This window comes from Cyanistes caeruleus, chromosome 9, assembly GCF_971803275.1.
Source record: "Cyanistes caeruleus chromosome 9, bCyaCae1.hap1.1, whole genome shotgun sequence".
Taxonomy (NCBI): Eukaryota; Metazoa; Chordata; class Aves; order Passeriformes; family Paridae; genus Cyanistes; species Cyanistes caeruleus.
Window position 1 is genome coordinate 3,115,309 of NC_141709.1, and position 14,856 is coordinate 3,130,164.

Here is a 14,856-nt window from a genome sequence, read left to right on the forward strand (position 1 = left end):
TTGAATCCAGGTAACACAAGGAATGGGACACACACCACCTTCTGCATGGTCTTGCTGGTGGCACAGTGATGCTGAGCACCGTGGGAAGGCATTACAGGGGAAGATGTAACCACCCCTGTCATTATAGGGCTGCTGAGAGCCGGGCATTGGGGTGGGCGATCCTGCAGCTCTGTTCGGCCCAGGTGAGACCACATTTGGAGCGCTGTGGGCTCTGAAGAAGGGATGCCAAGAAGATGGAGCCACACTCTGCTCGGTGGTGCCAACCACCAGGACATGGGAGGCAAGGGGCAGGAACCCATGGACAGAAGTTCCACCTGAAAACAAGGAACTTTTTCACCGTACGAGTGGCCAGGCAGGGGCACAGATTGCCCAGAGGGGTCGCGGAGTCTCCCTCCCTGGAGATATCCCAGACCCGTCCGGACACAGCCCTGCGCCATGTGCTCTGGGATGAGAAGGGAGGTGGCACCAGGAGACTCGCCGTGCTCCCTTCCGGCCTGACCCGTCCTGCGTGTGATTCAGCGGGTGAGAGGGACACCGGGATCGCCAGCGCTGCGGGAAGAGCTGCCCGAGCTTCCCTGGAAGAGCCCGGACAGCGCCCAGACCCCTCAGCGCGCCCCGCCGCCGCCATGCTGGGATGACGTCACCCGGCCACGCCCCCTCCTGGCGCGCGGCGGGGGCGTGGCCGGCTGAGGGCGCTGTTTGGGGCGTGGCCTGGCGATGGGGGCGTGGCCTGGCGGCGGCCGTGGCGTGAGGCGGCGGCAGCGCCATGTCGATGGAGGACCCCTTCTTCGTGGTGAAGGGGTGAGCGCCGCGCTCGGCGGGCTCCGGGGCACGGGCAGAGGGACGCGCAGCCGTCCAGGGCCGCGTTCGGGCGCGGAGTAGGGAGGGCACGGCCGTCCCGCAGAGCGGGAGGCCCGCGGAGCGGGGGGCGAGCAGCGGGCGGGGGTCTGGGGGGGGGGGGGGAGAAAATGGCGGCCAGGCCCCTCCGTGCTGCTGAGGGGCTGAGCGAGGGTTCCGGGGCCCGTCCGGCGATGTCGGCCCGGCGCGGGAGGCGCTGAGGTGAGGCGGGCAGGTGCCGGTCCGTGGCAGGGCCTCCCCGGGCTCTGTGAGGGCCTCCCCGGGCTCTGTGAGGGTCCCCCCGGCCTTGGCTGCAGGTGCGCCTTGGGGACAGTGGGCAGAGCGGGGCTGGGCGATCGCGGCTGGAGGCCGGAGTGACCGTGGGGAAAGGTGGAGAGGAGCAGGGAGCAGACTGTGGGACAAACAATGGCCATGAGAGGAAGCCTGCAGAGAAGAGCCTGAACGCAGGGAAATAGCAGCTAAAGGTGACCAAAGGAAAATTGTCATTAATAGGGTGAAAGGAGCTCTGTTGGAGCAACTGGAGAGGGTCCGCTGGAGGCCACAAAGATAATTTGGGGTCTGGAGCATCTCTCTGGTGAGGAGCTGAGCCTGTTTAGTCCAGAGAAGACTGAGAGGATCTCATCAATGCATATAAATATTTCTAAAGGGTGTCAGGAGGATGGTACCAGACCCTTTGCATCAACAGGACACGGAGCAATGGCCATAAACTAAAACACAAGAAGTTCCAGCTCAACGTGAGGAAGAAATTCTTTAGACTGAGGGAGGCAGAGCACTGGAGAAGGCTTCCTAGGGGGGTCATGGAGTTTGCTGGAGACATTCCCAACCCCTCTGGAGGTATCCCTGTGTCCCCTGCTCTAGCTGATGGTGCCTTGACAGGGGGTTTGGACTGGGTGATCCACGGAGGTGCCTTCCAACTCCAGCAATTCTGTGAAAGCAGCTCAATCACTAAACACTGCCCTGGGGCCACCTTCAGCTTGTGCTGGGGTCTTCTGCCTCGTGTCACAGTGAAACAGCCCTGAGGAGCAGCAGAGGGGCTCCTGGTGGGGTGTTTGGGAGAGCCATGTGGGCACAGGGAAGTGTGGGAAGGGATATTGGTGCAGCCAGGGAAATGGAATCCCTCTACCAGGTTGAACTCATGCTAAGAGGAAAGTGTAGGAGTCGCCATGGGTGGGGAGCAAGCGTCCTGTCAAACTTTCCAGAGATGTTCTCTCTGGAAAGGGGATGTGCTGCCACTCCCAGAGTTAATTATTACCTGGCAGGTCAGAGGGGCTGGTGGTGGTGGTGTAGCCACCAGAGTTGCTGTTAGCAACTTAGGTGACTGTACTCCTCCCATCAGAGGACATCCAGCTCTGCTTTACATTCTTGCTGCTGGGGACTTCCACAAATGTGCTCAGATTAAAAAAAAAACAAAACCCGACAAACAAAACCAAAACTTGTGCTGGCAAGTAGAGGAGGGAATGAAGTTTTCCAGATCCTCAGTGCAGGCTGCTGACTTTAGGCCACTCAGCGTGGCAGACTTGGAGCTGTAGGCGTGCGAGGAGAGGAGGGACGTGCGAGGAGAGGAGAGAGTGCTGAGAAACTGCAGCTTAGACAGCAATTGGAGGAGTTCAGGCCCTGGAGGAATTTAGAGAGCTGCAGTCCTGGCACCTCAGTTCATCTGTCCTGGACCTCCCCCGTTTTCCTTCACAGGGGTGAAACATCTGGCTGCTGCGTGCAAGCTCATGGTGGCCTCCTTGGACACCAGCACAGTCTGATCTCGTCTCCCTTCCTAATCCCAGCTTCCTGTGAACCTGAGGGAGCAGTTCACATTTTGGGACTGCAGAGTTTGTAAATGCAGATAACCACAATGAGAGTCTGTGACCCAAATTTACAAACCTGCTCGCCCCAAACCAGAGCTATCAGCAATACCTTTCCCTGCTGTGAATGCACTCATCTCCAAAAGAGCTTAGAGCAGCAGAAAAAACTTGTGTTTCCTAAGCCAGTGTAGCAGGGCTGTGTATTTTTTTAAATGCTGAATTAAAATAAACAGTGCTGCGCTCAACAATCTGCCTGGCTGTGGTGTGGGGACAGTTCCCGTAACTCTGTGTGCCCTTGGGGTATCTTACATAGGTAGTTAAGGGCCTTGAGAGGAAAACTGTTGAGAGAGGAATGCAAAGCACAGATTGCCAAAGATCTGCCTTGTTCAGACCCTCTGCCCTGGCTTGCCTGGGTGACACTCAGCAGCTTCCCCTGAAGAAATAGGTCCCTTCATGCTGCAGCAAGGTACAGGGCAAATCCTTATTTTACAAAATAAACACAGAGTTGGAAGGAAGGATGTTTGGGAGGAAGCTGTGGCATCCCTGCTCAGCTGGACACGGGGCTGTCCCAGTGTCACTGCTGCAGGGCAGCTGATGATAATTCATGGCTTCTTTTCACTCTCCTGCCGGCTGCAGGGAGGTGCAGAAAGCCGTGAACACTGCCCAGGGGCTCTTCCAGAGGTGGACAGAGCTCTTGCAAGATCCCTCCATCGCCACAAGAGAAGAAATCGACTGGACCACTAATGAGCTCAGGAACAACCTGCGGAGCATCGAGTGGGACCTGGAAGACTTGGATGAAACCATTAATATCCTTTTTGTAGTTGCAGTTCTCAAGTTGTACTGAATAGCCAAGTCCTAATTACTCTGCAAAAATCAGGACTGTTTGGGATTGTATTTTGGATTCACATCAGCTTTTCTCAAATTGCAAATGAGAAATTAAGTTAAGGATTTTTGTTTCCCTTTTTGCAAGGTATATTCTAAGATGCTTTGTTCTAGAAAACCTATTGTGTTGTGTGAATCTGGATTTCTGTGGAGTCATTTTGTTCTCTAGGCTGGCTTCCAGAAATATTCCTTTTCCCTTGTGTTCCTCTGAGTGCTCCTGAAAACGCTGCGCAGCATCACAGAACCAAAAAAAACCATGGAAAAGAGAAACCTTGCGCGTGCGCTGCACGGCACATTCCTGCCATGCCTCCTTTTCCATCCAGTGTGCTGTACTTTGCTAATCAGATTTTGGGAACAGGCACAACACAGTGGCACGCTCAGGGTTTGTGTGTCCATGTGTGTGTACCCAACACCGCTTCCGGGGACTCCTTGACTCGGTGCCCAGGCATTGTCGAGGCAAACCCGCGGAAATTCAACCTCGATGCCACAGAGCTGGGGATCCGCAAAGCCTTCATCACCAGCACACGGCAGGTGGTCAGGGTAAGGAACCTGCCCTTGGGCTCAGGGCCTGGGAAGGCATAGGGGGCATTAGATGGTTAAAAAAGGAAAGTTTGGGGCTGTTCTGTGCTGGACTGGAGAGCAGAGAATAAACCTCCTACCTGCTGAGTCTCAGGCTTCCCCGTGCTTTCCCTCCTGGAGCTGCCCAGAAGGGTTTTGGGGTGCAGGTGCCCCATGGAATTCCCTCCTTTTTATGCTGCTGACCCTTGAACTCTTGACACAGCTGTGGCAACAGCGAGCTGGGAGCCTGTGGTAATGGGAGGAAGAGTGAAGACCCAGGTGCAATGTGGAGCCTCCCTTCAGGGCTGAGGGAAATTGTGAATGTCTGGTTTTCAGCAACAGGGAGACCACTTTGAACACTGACAGATGGTTAAAGCCTGGTGTCATTGACATGGTGACTTCAACCTCCTACCCCTGCAAAATAGTCCAAACAAACCACTGGATTTATTTTTAACTTGAGGAAGATTTTTTTTTTTTTTTAGTTTAAGCTTATGCTTGAGAAGCAAAAAGAGGATTTTAACAACTTGGTGGTAACAAATAGAGAAGAAACATCTTTCCAAAAGCTTCAGTGCCTGGTAACAAACTACTGGTTAGGAAGTTTTCTGTCTATTAATAGTTACACTGAATTTCTGCTGCCCCTTATGGCTCTGATGTTCCTGCTCCACAGAATGCACTGGTGTGGCTGGCAGCAAGCCTGTTACCCTACCTGCAGTCCTGTGGTCTGGATACAGTTCCTAAGGCTTGCTGCCTGGGAACTGATCCCAAAACCACACTGGCCCCAGGTAGCAGGCATATGTTTGTTGCCTTGCCCTCGGTGTAGTCCACTCCCTAATGGGCAGGATCAGGCAAGCCTGCTCTCTGGTCCTCTTTTCCTGGCTAAAAAAATGTTGGCTAGTGGGTTTTAGAGCAGTGTCTCCCACTGGGAAATGAAATTTATAAGTGGCCCTGTGCAGCTGATTTCCAGTTCCCACAGAGGAATTAGTGATGCCCTGCAACCAGTGAGAATTAACCAGGAGGGATGTGGTCCTGCTCTTTGGTGATGTGTGGCACACCTCTGAACGGTAAAACACACGCATGAATGCTCTGATGGCAGCAGAACTCTGCTGGTGGATCAGCCTCTGCCGGATGACATTGACTACTTGCTAATTTATGAGAACTAGGTTATGTTACATTGTGATGGAGAGCTTTCTGTGGTTAGTGACCTTCTGCAGGAGCTCCACAGCAAAAATTAATTGGTAGGAGAGAAGAGATCTTCTCTGATACAGTCAGAGAAGATGGCCACAGAACAGGAAATCTACCTCATACTACAGAGTATTAAAGCAGATGCAGTTGGGAATAAATCACAGGAGGTTATAGGCTTCAGGGCCTTGACAAACACTTCCTTACATTCTGTCAGTGGGAACATGAGTTTATTATACAAATCAAAGTAGTTGTGGTTGTAGTGGAGCAAAATGAGTAGTAAATGAAGAATATTTTCAAAATATCCCAATGCTGTTGATTCCAGTATTAGTATAACAATGAAACTTTCTACAGTGTGTTTTCAGACTCTGAAAGAAAATATCCCTTCCCTCATTCCCCCTTGTGGAAGCCTTGGTGGGTGTAGACAGCCCTGTAGCACCTGAATCTGCCTGTCACCTCAAATCCAATGCTCACATGCTGCTTCTTTTGTTGAACAAACAGGACATGAAGGATCAGATGTCAAACTCTTCCATGCAAGCACTGGCTGAAAGAAAAAACAGGCAGGTGAGAACCAGAACCATGTACATCTGCTAAAGTGTATATCCTGTCTGGAGTCCATCCCCTTACAAACCTGTGGTGTGGGAAGGGGCTCACACGCTGCAGCCAAGCTGTGTTTGAGCCGTGTCCATTTGGCTGCTCTGGGAAAGCTGGTTCTCACAGGCACATTGCTGCCAGCCTCTCCCAAGCCTGTCACTCAGAGCAGTAAGTCAGCACTCACCATCTGTCTCTGTCTTCAGAGCTGGTTGTGTACAACTGTCAGCATTGCATCATGCCATGGAAAGGGAAATCTCCCTCCTCCTCCTCCTCCTCGAGGGGGGAACCAGCTCAGAATCCATGTCAATGAATGTAATCCTGCGCTCTGCTGGATTTAGGATCCAAGATGGTGCAATATCCTTTCATGCAGCTGCTTCTCGTAATAGCCATGTAAGAAGATGGAAGGAGCTCGAGGAGTCTCATGTTGTCTGCACTTGTAATCTAAGGAATAGAAATAGATGCAGCTTGTGCTCCTTCCTGGCTGATGGGGAGGCTGTAAGGAGATCCTGGAGCTGATTTCCAGACCCAATCCAGTAAACATGCTTCATACAGTTAATTGTCTGTACTGCATCAGCCTTACCACACGTGGCAAAACAACAAACTGAGAAGCACAGAGCTCATTCCTGAGCTTGTCACAGGGTTAATTGACGTGCTTGGGGAACACTCCCAGCAGCAAAGTCCCTGACACTCATGCTTAAACTAGTCTGTAGCTTTCCCTGCAATTTGCTGCTTTCTTTTGCATGAGGTTCCTGATAGCTGCAGGAGACCATATGGCCCAGCTCACACAGCGGCATCTGGTCAGGAAAACTGACTTCCCCTTGCTGCCTTCCTCTCCCTTCCCAGCCCCTCGCCTTCATTCCAGACTGCAAGTGCTGGGCTTTGTGTCTGAGGGGCTGGCTAGCAGTGACCTGACCCTCACAGCCCAGCCTGGCCAACAGGCCCTTTCTATTGAAGCTGCAGGCAAAGCTAGTGCACTGCATTAAATAAAAAGGAGCTGCCCTTGCCACAAACTGGAGGGATCAGGAGCTTGCTCAGTGTCTCAGGGGCAGACAAAGCCAGATGTCCTGCTGGCTTCTTCCTGCATGGTCAGTCTGTCAGCTTTCCTCACCCCTCCTTGAACCTTAAAAGTCAGATGAACCATAGAGACCATCTTGTTTGCAGCCTGACAGAGCAGCCTGGTCATTGTCTTGCTGTTCTTCACAAATACTCAGTCATTCCATCCTGCCCACAGCCAGGAGCTGCAGGATGGTCTCGTTACAAGTCAGCCTGGCTTTCACACTGGAAGGCAGAGTCCCTAACCCTTCCCTAGGATTGCAGCATTCAGTTTCTTACCTGCAGGTCATGTTTACTCTCCAGCTAGGGTTATTCCCCTTTCAGGAACCAGACATACTTGGCTGGAAAGACACATCTGTGCAGGCTTTGCACAAGTTTCTCTGTTCAGGTTGTAGGGCAGGCAGCAAGGGTAACTTTGTATGCTGGCAGCTGAAGAGCCTGGATTATAGAACATAAGCATACAGCACTGCTCTGGTTATATATTGCATTATTTTACTGTTAGCTCAACTAGTTAAGTACTTTATCCAGACCCTCTTAAGCCCCTGTCATTAGCAGCAGAGTGCTCAGTTGGAGCTGTACATCTGTTAACACAATATATCCGGACATTTCCCAGTTCACATGTCCTAGCACACAGTGCTGCCTCTTGAGCAGGCCTCTGCCAGCCCTTTGTGCTGTGCAGGCCTCCTGCATGCACTGTCAGTCGGCCACACTCCAGCTCTCCTGCTGCTGGAGAGGCATCTCTGCAATTCCAGGCTGCAGAGACTTCCCAGGCTGGCATTTTGGCTCTGTGTTGGTTTAGTTCATGACAGCACTTTGGCTGAGTAGCAGCAGAGCAGAAGGAAAGGGATGCTGTGTGCATGTCTACATGAGGGTTGCCTTGTGTGCCTTCCCACCTCACCCTGTAGACGGGTTGTGAGCAGACACAAGGGTGTTGCTAAGAGCTCTCTGCATCTGTTTAGGCACTCCTAGGAGAGAGTGGGAGTCAGAGTTGGAGCTCTGGACCTGACAAATACAGCCGTCTGGACCGGGAGCTGCAATTAGCAAATTCACATTTCATCGAGGAGCAGCAAGCTCAACAACAGGTAAGGCAGCTGGCATCACAGACTAAATAGCTTTGCTTGCCAAATGGGTGCCAGGGGGACTGGCTCCAGGAGCCTGACATTCCTCCTCTTTGCTTGTGGCATGTGTTTGTGCATGCATTTCCTGTGCAGGACAGCTTTGGGTGATCTGACACAAAGTTTTTAACCCTGGAGGCGTGGGGCTTCTGCTGCATTTAGGACGCGGTCGGAACAATCTGGAAGATGTAGCACACTAAGATTTAATAGTACAAGGATTGCTGAAATCCTTGGAAGAGTAGAAACACTGAAAAAAGAAAAGGGCCCGTTTGTCTTATGCAACTTCCCCTGGTTAAAAAATGTTTGGTGTTGTTTGTGTGCATCTCCCATCAGAACAGGCTGGGAGCAGGAGCACGCGCCTGCTTCCTTTTCCTGCTTTTGTCACCGTGAGATTAGTGAGAAAGGCTGTGTGAGGGTTTGGGAGAACCCCTGGTGAGGCACTTCCCAGCTGCACTTCCCAGCTGACACGGGAGTTTGCCTGGAGAAGTGCCCAGGCCGGGCACAGACTGGAGAACTACAGGGCCTTGACACAGGCAGTGACTCTGAGGTGGCAAACTCTGCTAAAGCTCCTGACCCATGGTGCCACCTCGGCTTCCAGACACGTTTTACCTACTGACTCCAGGGAGATAAGTAGCTTCAGAAATAGGTAACTAGGGTAAAGCTAATCCTTAGCGTGACTGTGTCCTGAAAATGACTTAAAACAGCAGGAGACTTACTCCTTTGGCACATTCAGAGCCAGGCTGGCTATTTTTAGCTGTAGAAGCTGCAACAGCCTTCTGCTTGCATTAACTCTGTGTTAGCTGCAGCACATTCCAGGTGGCATTTCCCAGGCACAGCATCCCTGGCCTGCTTACCTTGCCAAGGGTTTAGATGACCAGCTCTTGGAGCTTTCTAAAGCCACTTCAGCTGTGTGTGTAGCATGGATGACCTCAGGCTGGATTTACAGGGATGTCTGGAGGCTGCAGCCTGCTGTGCCATGGGGACACCATGCCGTGGAGGCTTTCCCTTGGCTGTCTCCTCTCCAGCATTTCTTGGGAATGCAGTCCTCATTCCTGGTGGCTTAGGTCTGAGCCCAGGCCTCACAGCTGATGCTGGCTGAGCAGCGAGTGCCTGTCCACTGGCTGGGCTGGCTCCAACCCAGCTACAGGCAGCAGATCTGTAATTGCCTGTTTCCCTTCTCTTTGGCCCCAGCTGATTGTGGAGCAGCAGGATGAGCAGTTGGAGCTGGTCTCTGGCAGCATCGGGGTGCTGAAGAACATGTCCCAGCGCATTGGCGGGGAGCTGGAAGAGCAAGCAGTGTAAGTGTGAGACATGTGGCAAAAACCTGGCATGGAGCTGGCTGCAACATGGCTGTATGTCCTCACACACCTATCTCTGCCTCTGGTACAGCCTGGAATTTTCACTGGTCCCTCAGGCAGCCTCTCCCTGCCAGCCTGTGGAAAGCATTTTGTACTGCAGTCTGCAAGGATCCAACTGCAACCTCTTTCCTTTAGAAGCCTTCATCTAGGGCAGGTTTAACTGCCACCTTACCTTTCCTCCTCTGTTTTTCACATGCTTCCCCTCAGGCAGCCAGCAGATGAGGGAAGGAGGTGCTGTGCAATGCAGATACTGGCCACTTATCCCCTCTACAGGGTTTTGTGCTGGCCCTGGACAGCTGCTGGGGCCAGGAGCTCTCAGCTCTGAAACAGCACAGAGCTGCTCTTCATCACTGAGGTTAAAAATAACCCTCACCCACGCAAAGGGTTAAAGGGCAGCTCGCAAAGTCATTTTGCATCCATCCATTTACATATAAATTAGATTTCTTTCCCAGTTCTTGTCCTTTGCAAACAAGTTCCCAGTTGTGCAGGCTAACAGCTATGCTTCCAGAAAGGCTTGAAGGGTTCATGGCTAAAACCCCCTCCTTGTCTGGCTGGTAGGAGTCTGGAGGGCCATGTCCCTTGTGAAGTGATTTCATCTTTGATGGAGAGGAGGAACTTTCAACCTGCCTCCTGTGTGAAGTTATGCAGCATGAAAATCCTCTGCTCTCACAGAGGAAATTAGTGTGGCGTGTCTGTTTCTAGATCATCACACAAGCCATCAGTGCTTGCTAGATTAGCTCATAACTACCACAGTGAGGTTCTCCCCACTGAATGAAGGTTTAACAAGTGCCCTGGCACTCCAAATGAAGAAGTCTGTCCTTTTAAATGCATTAAGCTTTAAAGTCCCACTGGCTGGAGACAATTGGATTGGTACCTTGACTCTGGATGCGCACTGGCATTGACAAAGCATGGATTCAGGAAGGCTTTCAGATTCATTACAGTCATTGTGTGGAGGAAGTAAAAGGGTAACTTCCATGCAGAGCTTGAAAAGCACCTTAAAAGCAACTGCAGATCTCATTCCCACTTGATCCATGACTGAAACAAGATTTTAAACTGCAAGCCCTGAACAAGAGAAGAGATTTAAAGTCCAGGCTGACATAGATCTAACCAGTGTCTGCTAATCACAGATTATAAATGAGACTTTCCTTTTGTAAGGAGGAAGCCCACGCCCCCCCTCTCCTCACCTTGCAGATGTGTGTAGAGTTCAGCCACAAACACACAGGGAGGATCAGCCTGGCAGGAATCCCAAGTTACTTCCCACCAAAGCAGAGTTTCTGTTTCAGCAGGTTTTCTCCCCTCCCTTGGATGCTTCCAGGAGAGGAGAGGAGGCCACATTAATTTTGGCTGCCAAGGTGTGACACTCTGCTCGCATCAGTGTTTTGATCCATGTGTGTGAGCAGAACCCCCAAGGGATGTGCCACGTGCTGACCAGTGCCCCACTTCTGTGTCCTCAGGATGCTGGATGACTTCTCCCACGAGTTAGACAGCACTCAGTCGCGCCTTGATAACGTCATGAAGAAACTCGCCAAAGTGTCTCACATGACGAGTGGTAGGTCCTGGGAAGTGGGATCCAGTCCTGGAAAGGGAGAGACAAGCCCTTGGATCTTCAGGCTGGGACTCTGTGCTCCCACCCACCCTGCCCAGGGGAGGGAGCAGCTCTCAGTTCTTGAGAGAAGGAGAAGGCAGAAGGCTTCCAAGCCCGGCAGCTGCTCCTGCCCAGACACTGCTCTGCTGCCTGTCCCCTTGCCTTTGTTTTATTTACAGATGCCTTTCTATTTATGCTGCTACTGCTGGGAAAATCCCCCTCTAGCTGATGGGAGGGGGAGCTCTACAGCCTCCTGCTCTGCTGCAGTTTCCCAGGCTGCCTGTGGAACAAAAGCTGTCAAGGTGTCATTAAACACCGGCCACCGTGTGTGGTTTCCCCGAACCAGAATGCCTGCGGCAATCCCCTTCCCAAATCCCACCTGCCCTGGGGCTGCTGGCGCCTGCAGGCCTGTTGTCGGTCACATCTCTCTGAGTTGGTAGAGGAAAGAGCTGAATTCTGTGCTGAACCCACAGAAAAGTCCTTATAAGGCTGTGGGCAGAGCAAACAGGAAGCCCGGCCTGGCTGCTGGGAAGTCCCGTGGTGCCGGCTGTCTCCGAGTGTGGCACCGTGCCCAGCCAGCGCCTCCTCCAGCACCCCTCTCCCCTGGGTGCTCAGGACCTTGGGAAGGCAGCAGCCTGGCAGGAGGAAAAGCATTCCCACTCTGCTGGATTAGGCTGTCCGAGGGATTTATGAGATGGTGGGAATACTGCCCTAGAGAGACCTCTTGGAGTGCTGACAGTGCAATTGGGGTCACCAGTAGCTCAGCAGCAGCACAACCATGGGTGAACCGTGTCTCTGCCCTTTCCTCTGGGAAAACACATGGATTTCTGCAGTGTTTCTGAGTGTTGTGAAAGAGCATTTCTGCTGGAATCACCTATGCCAGGGAGAGCAGGAGGGCTTTTTCTGGGGTAGTGCTGTGCCTAGGAGTTGAGGGGGTGCCCGCAGCCCTGTCCCCACTGCTGCATCATCCTCACTCAGAGGTGTTGTGGTGTTGAGCCAACGAGGTGTCAGGATGTCCAGAGAAACCTGATTCCTGGCCCTGTCCTAAGGGAAGCCGCCACAATCTCTTCCTGGCAGAGTTCCTCAGGGCAGCTTTCACTGGATCCCTTCTTGTTTCTCTGGCAAACACTTAACTCCATGAATGAACAGCAAACACAGCAGCTCTCTGCTTGTTCCTCCCAACTGCTTTTGAGCCAGCTTTTCAAAGCTGTTTGAACTTGGCTGGGCAGAAGCCTCAGAATTCCCACAGCTGTTCCCAAACCCCAATGTATCCTGGAGGAGAATGCCTCACTGCAATATACAGTACCACAGCCTTTCTCCCACAGGAGCTGTCGTTCTGGCTTTTTGTGGCTTAAGCTTGAATTTAGTTCCTAAGAGTACATGGAGAAAAATTCTGCCCCAGTATTCCTTTCTGCACTAAAGCAGGAAGACTGATGCTTCCTTTTCTTTCCAGATCGACGGCAGTGGTGTGCAATTGTTGTCCTCTTCGTCATCTTGCTAGTGGTGCTCATCCTGTTTTTTGTCCTGTGATGACAAAAACTGAACTTCCTGGGACGCCCCCTCCCCGCCCCCTCGCCCCGGCAGCGCGGGGAAATGAAACTCTCCCCGTTTCCGTCCGCCCACAGAGATCCCCAGCTCTCACCATCCTCCTCCAAGGACTGCGGCTCGGCTGCGCCGGCATCTCCCCTGGCCCCGGGGCGAGGGGGTGGAGGGCTGGAGCCGCCTCCTCCCGTGCTGCGGTGCACTCTGGACCCGGGCTCCGGGTCTGGACCCACGGAGCTGGAGGGGGACCCGAGCCCCGCGCTTCCACGCGGTGCAGGTAGGAGCCGGTGGGAGGTGGACACAGAGCAGCGAGCCCTGGGGAGGAATTACTGAATTCACTGAGCATTACAAACTGCATTGCCAGTGCCAGCCCCAAGCATTACTGGGAAGGGTGAAACCCTCCGAGCTACGGCAAGGGAGGGGAGCCCTGGCCCTGCTCCCCCTGCCCCTCCCTGCCTCCTGTGGGCGGGCTCTGTAGCACCAATTCACTGCCAAGAGAGAGAGCACGATGAGTCCTACCAGAGCTTTCCTACCCTCTGCAGTGGGCAGGGGGCAGAGCTGTAGGGTTTTTTGTCCTGCCATCAGCCACCCAGGCCCCGTCAGACACCCCAGAGCTTCAGCCCTGGGGTGCTGCACACCGAACGCTGGCAATCAGCCGTGAGCCAGAGAGGAAGAGTCTTGAAGCTTTTGAACTTGCCTCCCTCATTATACAGGCCTCTAAAGCTCGTTGACTGATGCTTTCTTTGCCCTTGTATAACTGAGTCACTGCTTCTGTTTAACAGCTGCTTCCCTTTGGCAAGTGATTTGTCAGGTCTAAAATAACTTATTTTTTTTAAGAAAAAAAAAACTTTAAAGATTTTTTTGATGAGCATTAGAGCCATGTTCTCTCTGTGGGTGCACAACACACAGGATCAGAGGAACAGTGCTCAGTGGTGTATTTTAAGTGTATATGAACTTGTAAATAGGATGTCTTAATTTTTCCCAACCCCTATTTTTTGGACACCTCTGTTGTAAGCAACCAAAAGGTGCAGGAGATTCATAGCTAGATCACGTTTGTGTATTCCTTCCCAGTCCTTTCGTTACCTCCCAGTTGTTTGTCTCAGCAGCACCAAATCTGTGGTGAAAAAGCTCACCTGGGAGTGTCACTGCTGAGGAAGAGGCAGAGGGGCCGTGCTGCCAGCACCGATTGTGGGATAGGGGGTGGCTCTTGAGGAAAGCAAAAACGGTTCCTTACTCCAGTCTGCTCCCATATTTTAAGTTGCAAACATGAAAAGACTCAGCACAGGCTGGCTTATGGCTCCCAGATGGGGCTGGGGGAGGAAGTTAATTGGCGCTGACGCAAAGACTTCTGCTGAAATTGCAAATCGCCCCCAAAATCATCCTCCCCCAACCCCCCCCCCCGCCCGCCTTAGAATCTTGCCACCGGACGGCTTTACCTCCGGGACTGAACACTCCTCCCCCCGGCTTCGTGGCTCCCTGCGAGGTCTGGGTGGCCCCCCTGTCCCTCCCGCAGACGCTGGATGCTCAGCCGGCGGCTCCGTGCCTTCCGCAGCCGGGCGGGGCTGGACGGAGCCTCCCCGCCCGCCCGGGTGCTCCTCAGTAACGCACACGTGGTGCCTCGGCGCCCACCCGCGCTCGTGATTCCAGTAGCTCCTTATCCTTGCAGAGCATCCCTGCAGGGATGGGTGCTGTTTGCTTTCCAAGGCTGGCTGTAGCGGTGTCTGTGCCACTCCGTGGGTCTGTACCTCTCCAAGAGCAGGTTCCCGGGAGCGCGGGTCTGGCCAGGGAGCGGGGCTCGCTGCCGGTGTTTGCACACCTCTGATCCCCGCGTTACTTGCAGCGTGGTTGTGCATCCTTCGGGAACGATTCCCATGCAGGACTGCTCCTTTGGTAGTCCAGAGGGTGGCCCAGCTGCTGATATCACCACAAGCCACCCAAGTGTCTCTGCTCCCTTTCCCCGTACACGTTTGCTTTTCTGTCGCTGGTGGTGCCCCTCCCTATAACACTAAATAAAGGTGCAGCAGCGTAGATCTCCGCTCCTTCTTGCCTGACTCTTGCTCCCGGGACAAGCTCGGGGTCTGCTGGCACCAGGGAGTGGGAAGAGCTCTCCCACCAGCATTTGCCAGGCATCACCTTCCTGGTTTTTGAGGCATAAGCAGCATCTGCAGTTTCTGGGGTCACCTCAGCATTGTGGGCAGCTGTGCCCAGCTGTGAGGTTGCTGCAGACAGCTGTACCCAGATGTGGGGCACCACTGTGCAGAGGGCAGCCATTGCTGCCATGCCACTGCTGCTGGAGACAGTCATTCCAAGGACGTGTTTTGCCTTCCACGGCTGGA

The 14,856-nt window shown here is 53.1% G+C and overlaps 1 protein-coding gene and 1 long non-coding RNA gene across 3 annotated transcripts; one reads left to right on the forward strand and one right to left on the reverse strand.

Moving 5' to 3' along the window:
• The first annotated feature begins 711 nt into the window (after positions 1–711).
• STX6 (syntaxin 6) lies at positions 712–14,548 on the forward strand. The gene is made up of 8 exons (XM_086902061.1): positions 712–801; positions 3,291–3,460; positions 3,982–4,076; positions 5,775–5,837; positions 7,880–8,002; positions 9,227–9,333; positions 10,848–10,942; positions 12,432–14,548. Exons 1-8 carry the CDS (start codon positions 767–769, stop codon positions 12,506–12,508), a joined length of 765 nt encoding a protein of 254 aa, XP_086758187.1. The 5' UTR covers positions 712–766; the 3' UTR covers positions 12,509–14,548.
• LOC111932614 (uncharacterized) lies at positions 5,489–12,502 on the reverse strand. Of its 2 annotated transcripts, none has more exons than XR_015290448.1 (4): positions 11,358–12,502; positions 8,890–10,969; positions 7,200–7,358; positions 5,489–6,308 (listed from the first exon to the last, which is right to left on the reverse strand). It is a non-coding gene; the product is annotated as an uncharacterized LOC111932614 (long non-coding RNA). The 2 variants fall into 2 exon arrangements; XR_015290447.1 differs by lacking the exon at positions 11,358–12,502 and having other exon boundaries at positions 8,890–10,455; positions 10,578–10,851.
• Positions 14,549–14,856: the final 308 nt, after the last annotated feature.

Bases quoted from the DNA above. Each gene is read 5' to 3' on its own strand.
- STX6 (XM_086902061.1), top strand. From the start codon at position 767: ATGTCGATGGAGGACCCCTTCTTCGTGGTGAAGGG. The intron at 4,077-5,774 runs GTAAGGAACCTG...TTGAACAAACAG, and splicing joins GCACACGGCAGGTGGTCAGG to GACATGAAGGATCAGATGTC. The intron at 8,003-9,226 runs GTAAGGCAGCTG...CTTTGGCCCCAG, and splicing joins AGCAGCAAGCTCAACAACAG to CTGATTGTGGAGCAGCAGGA.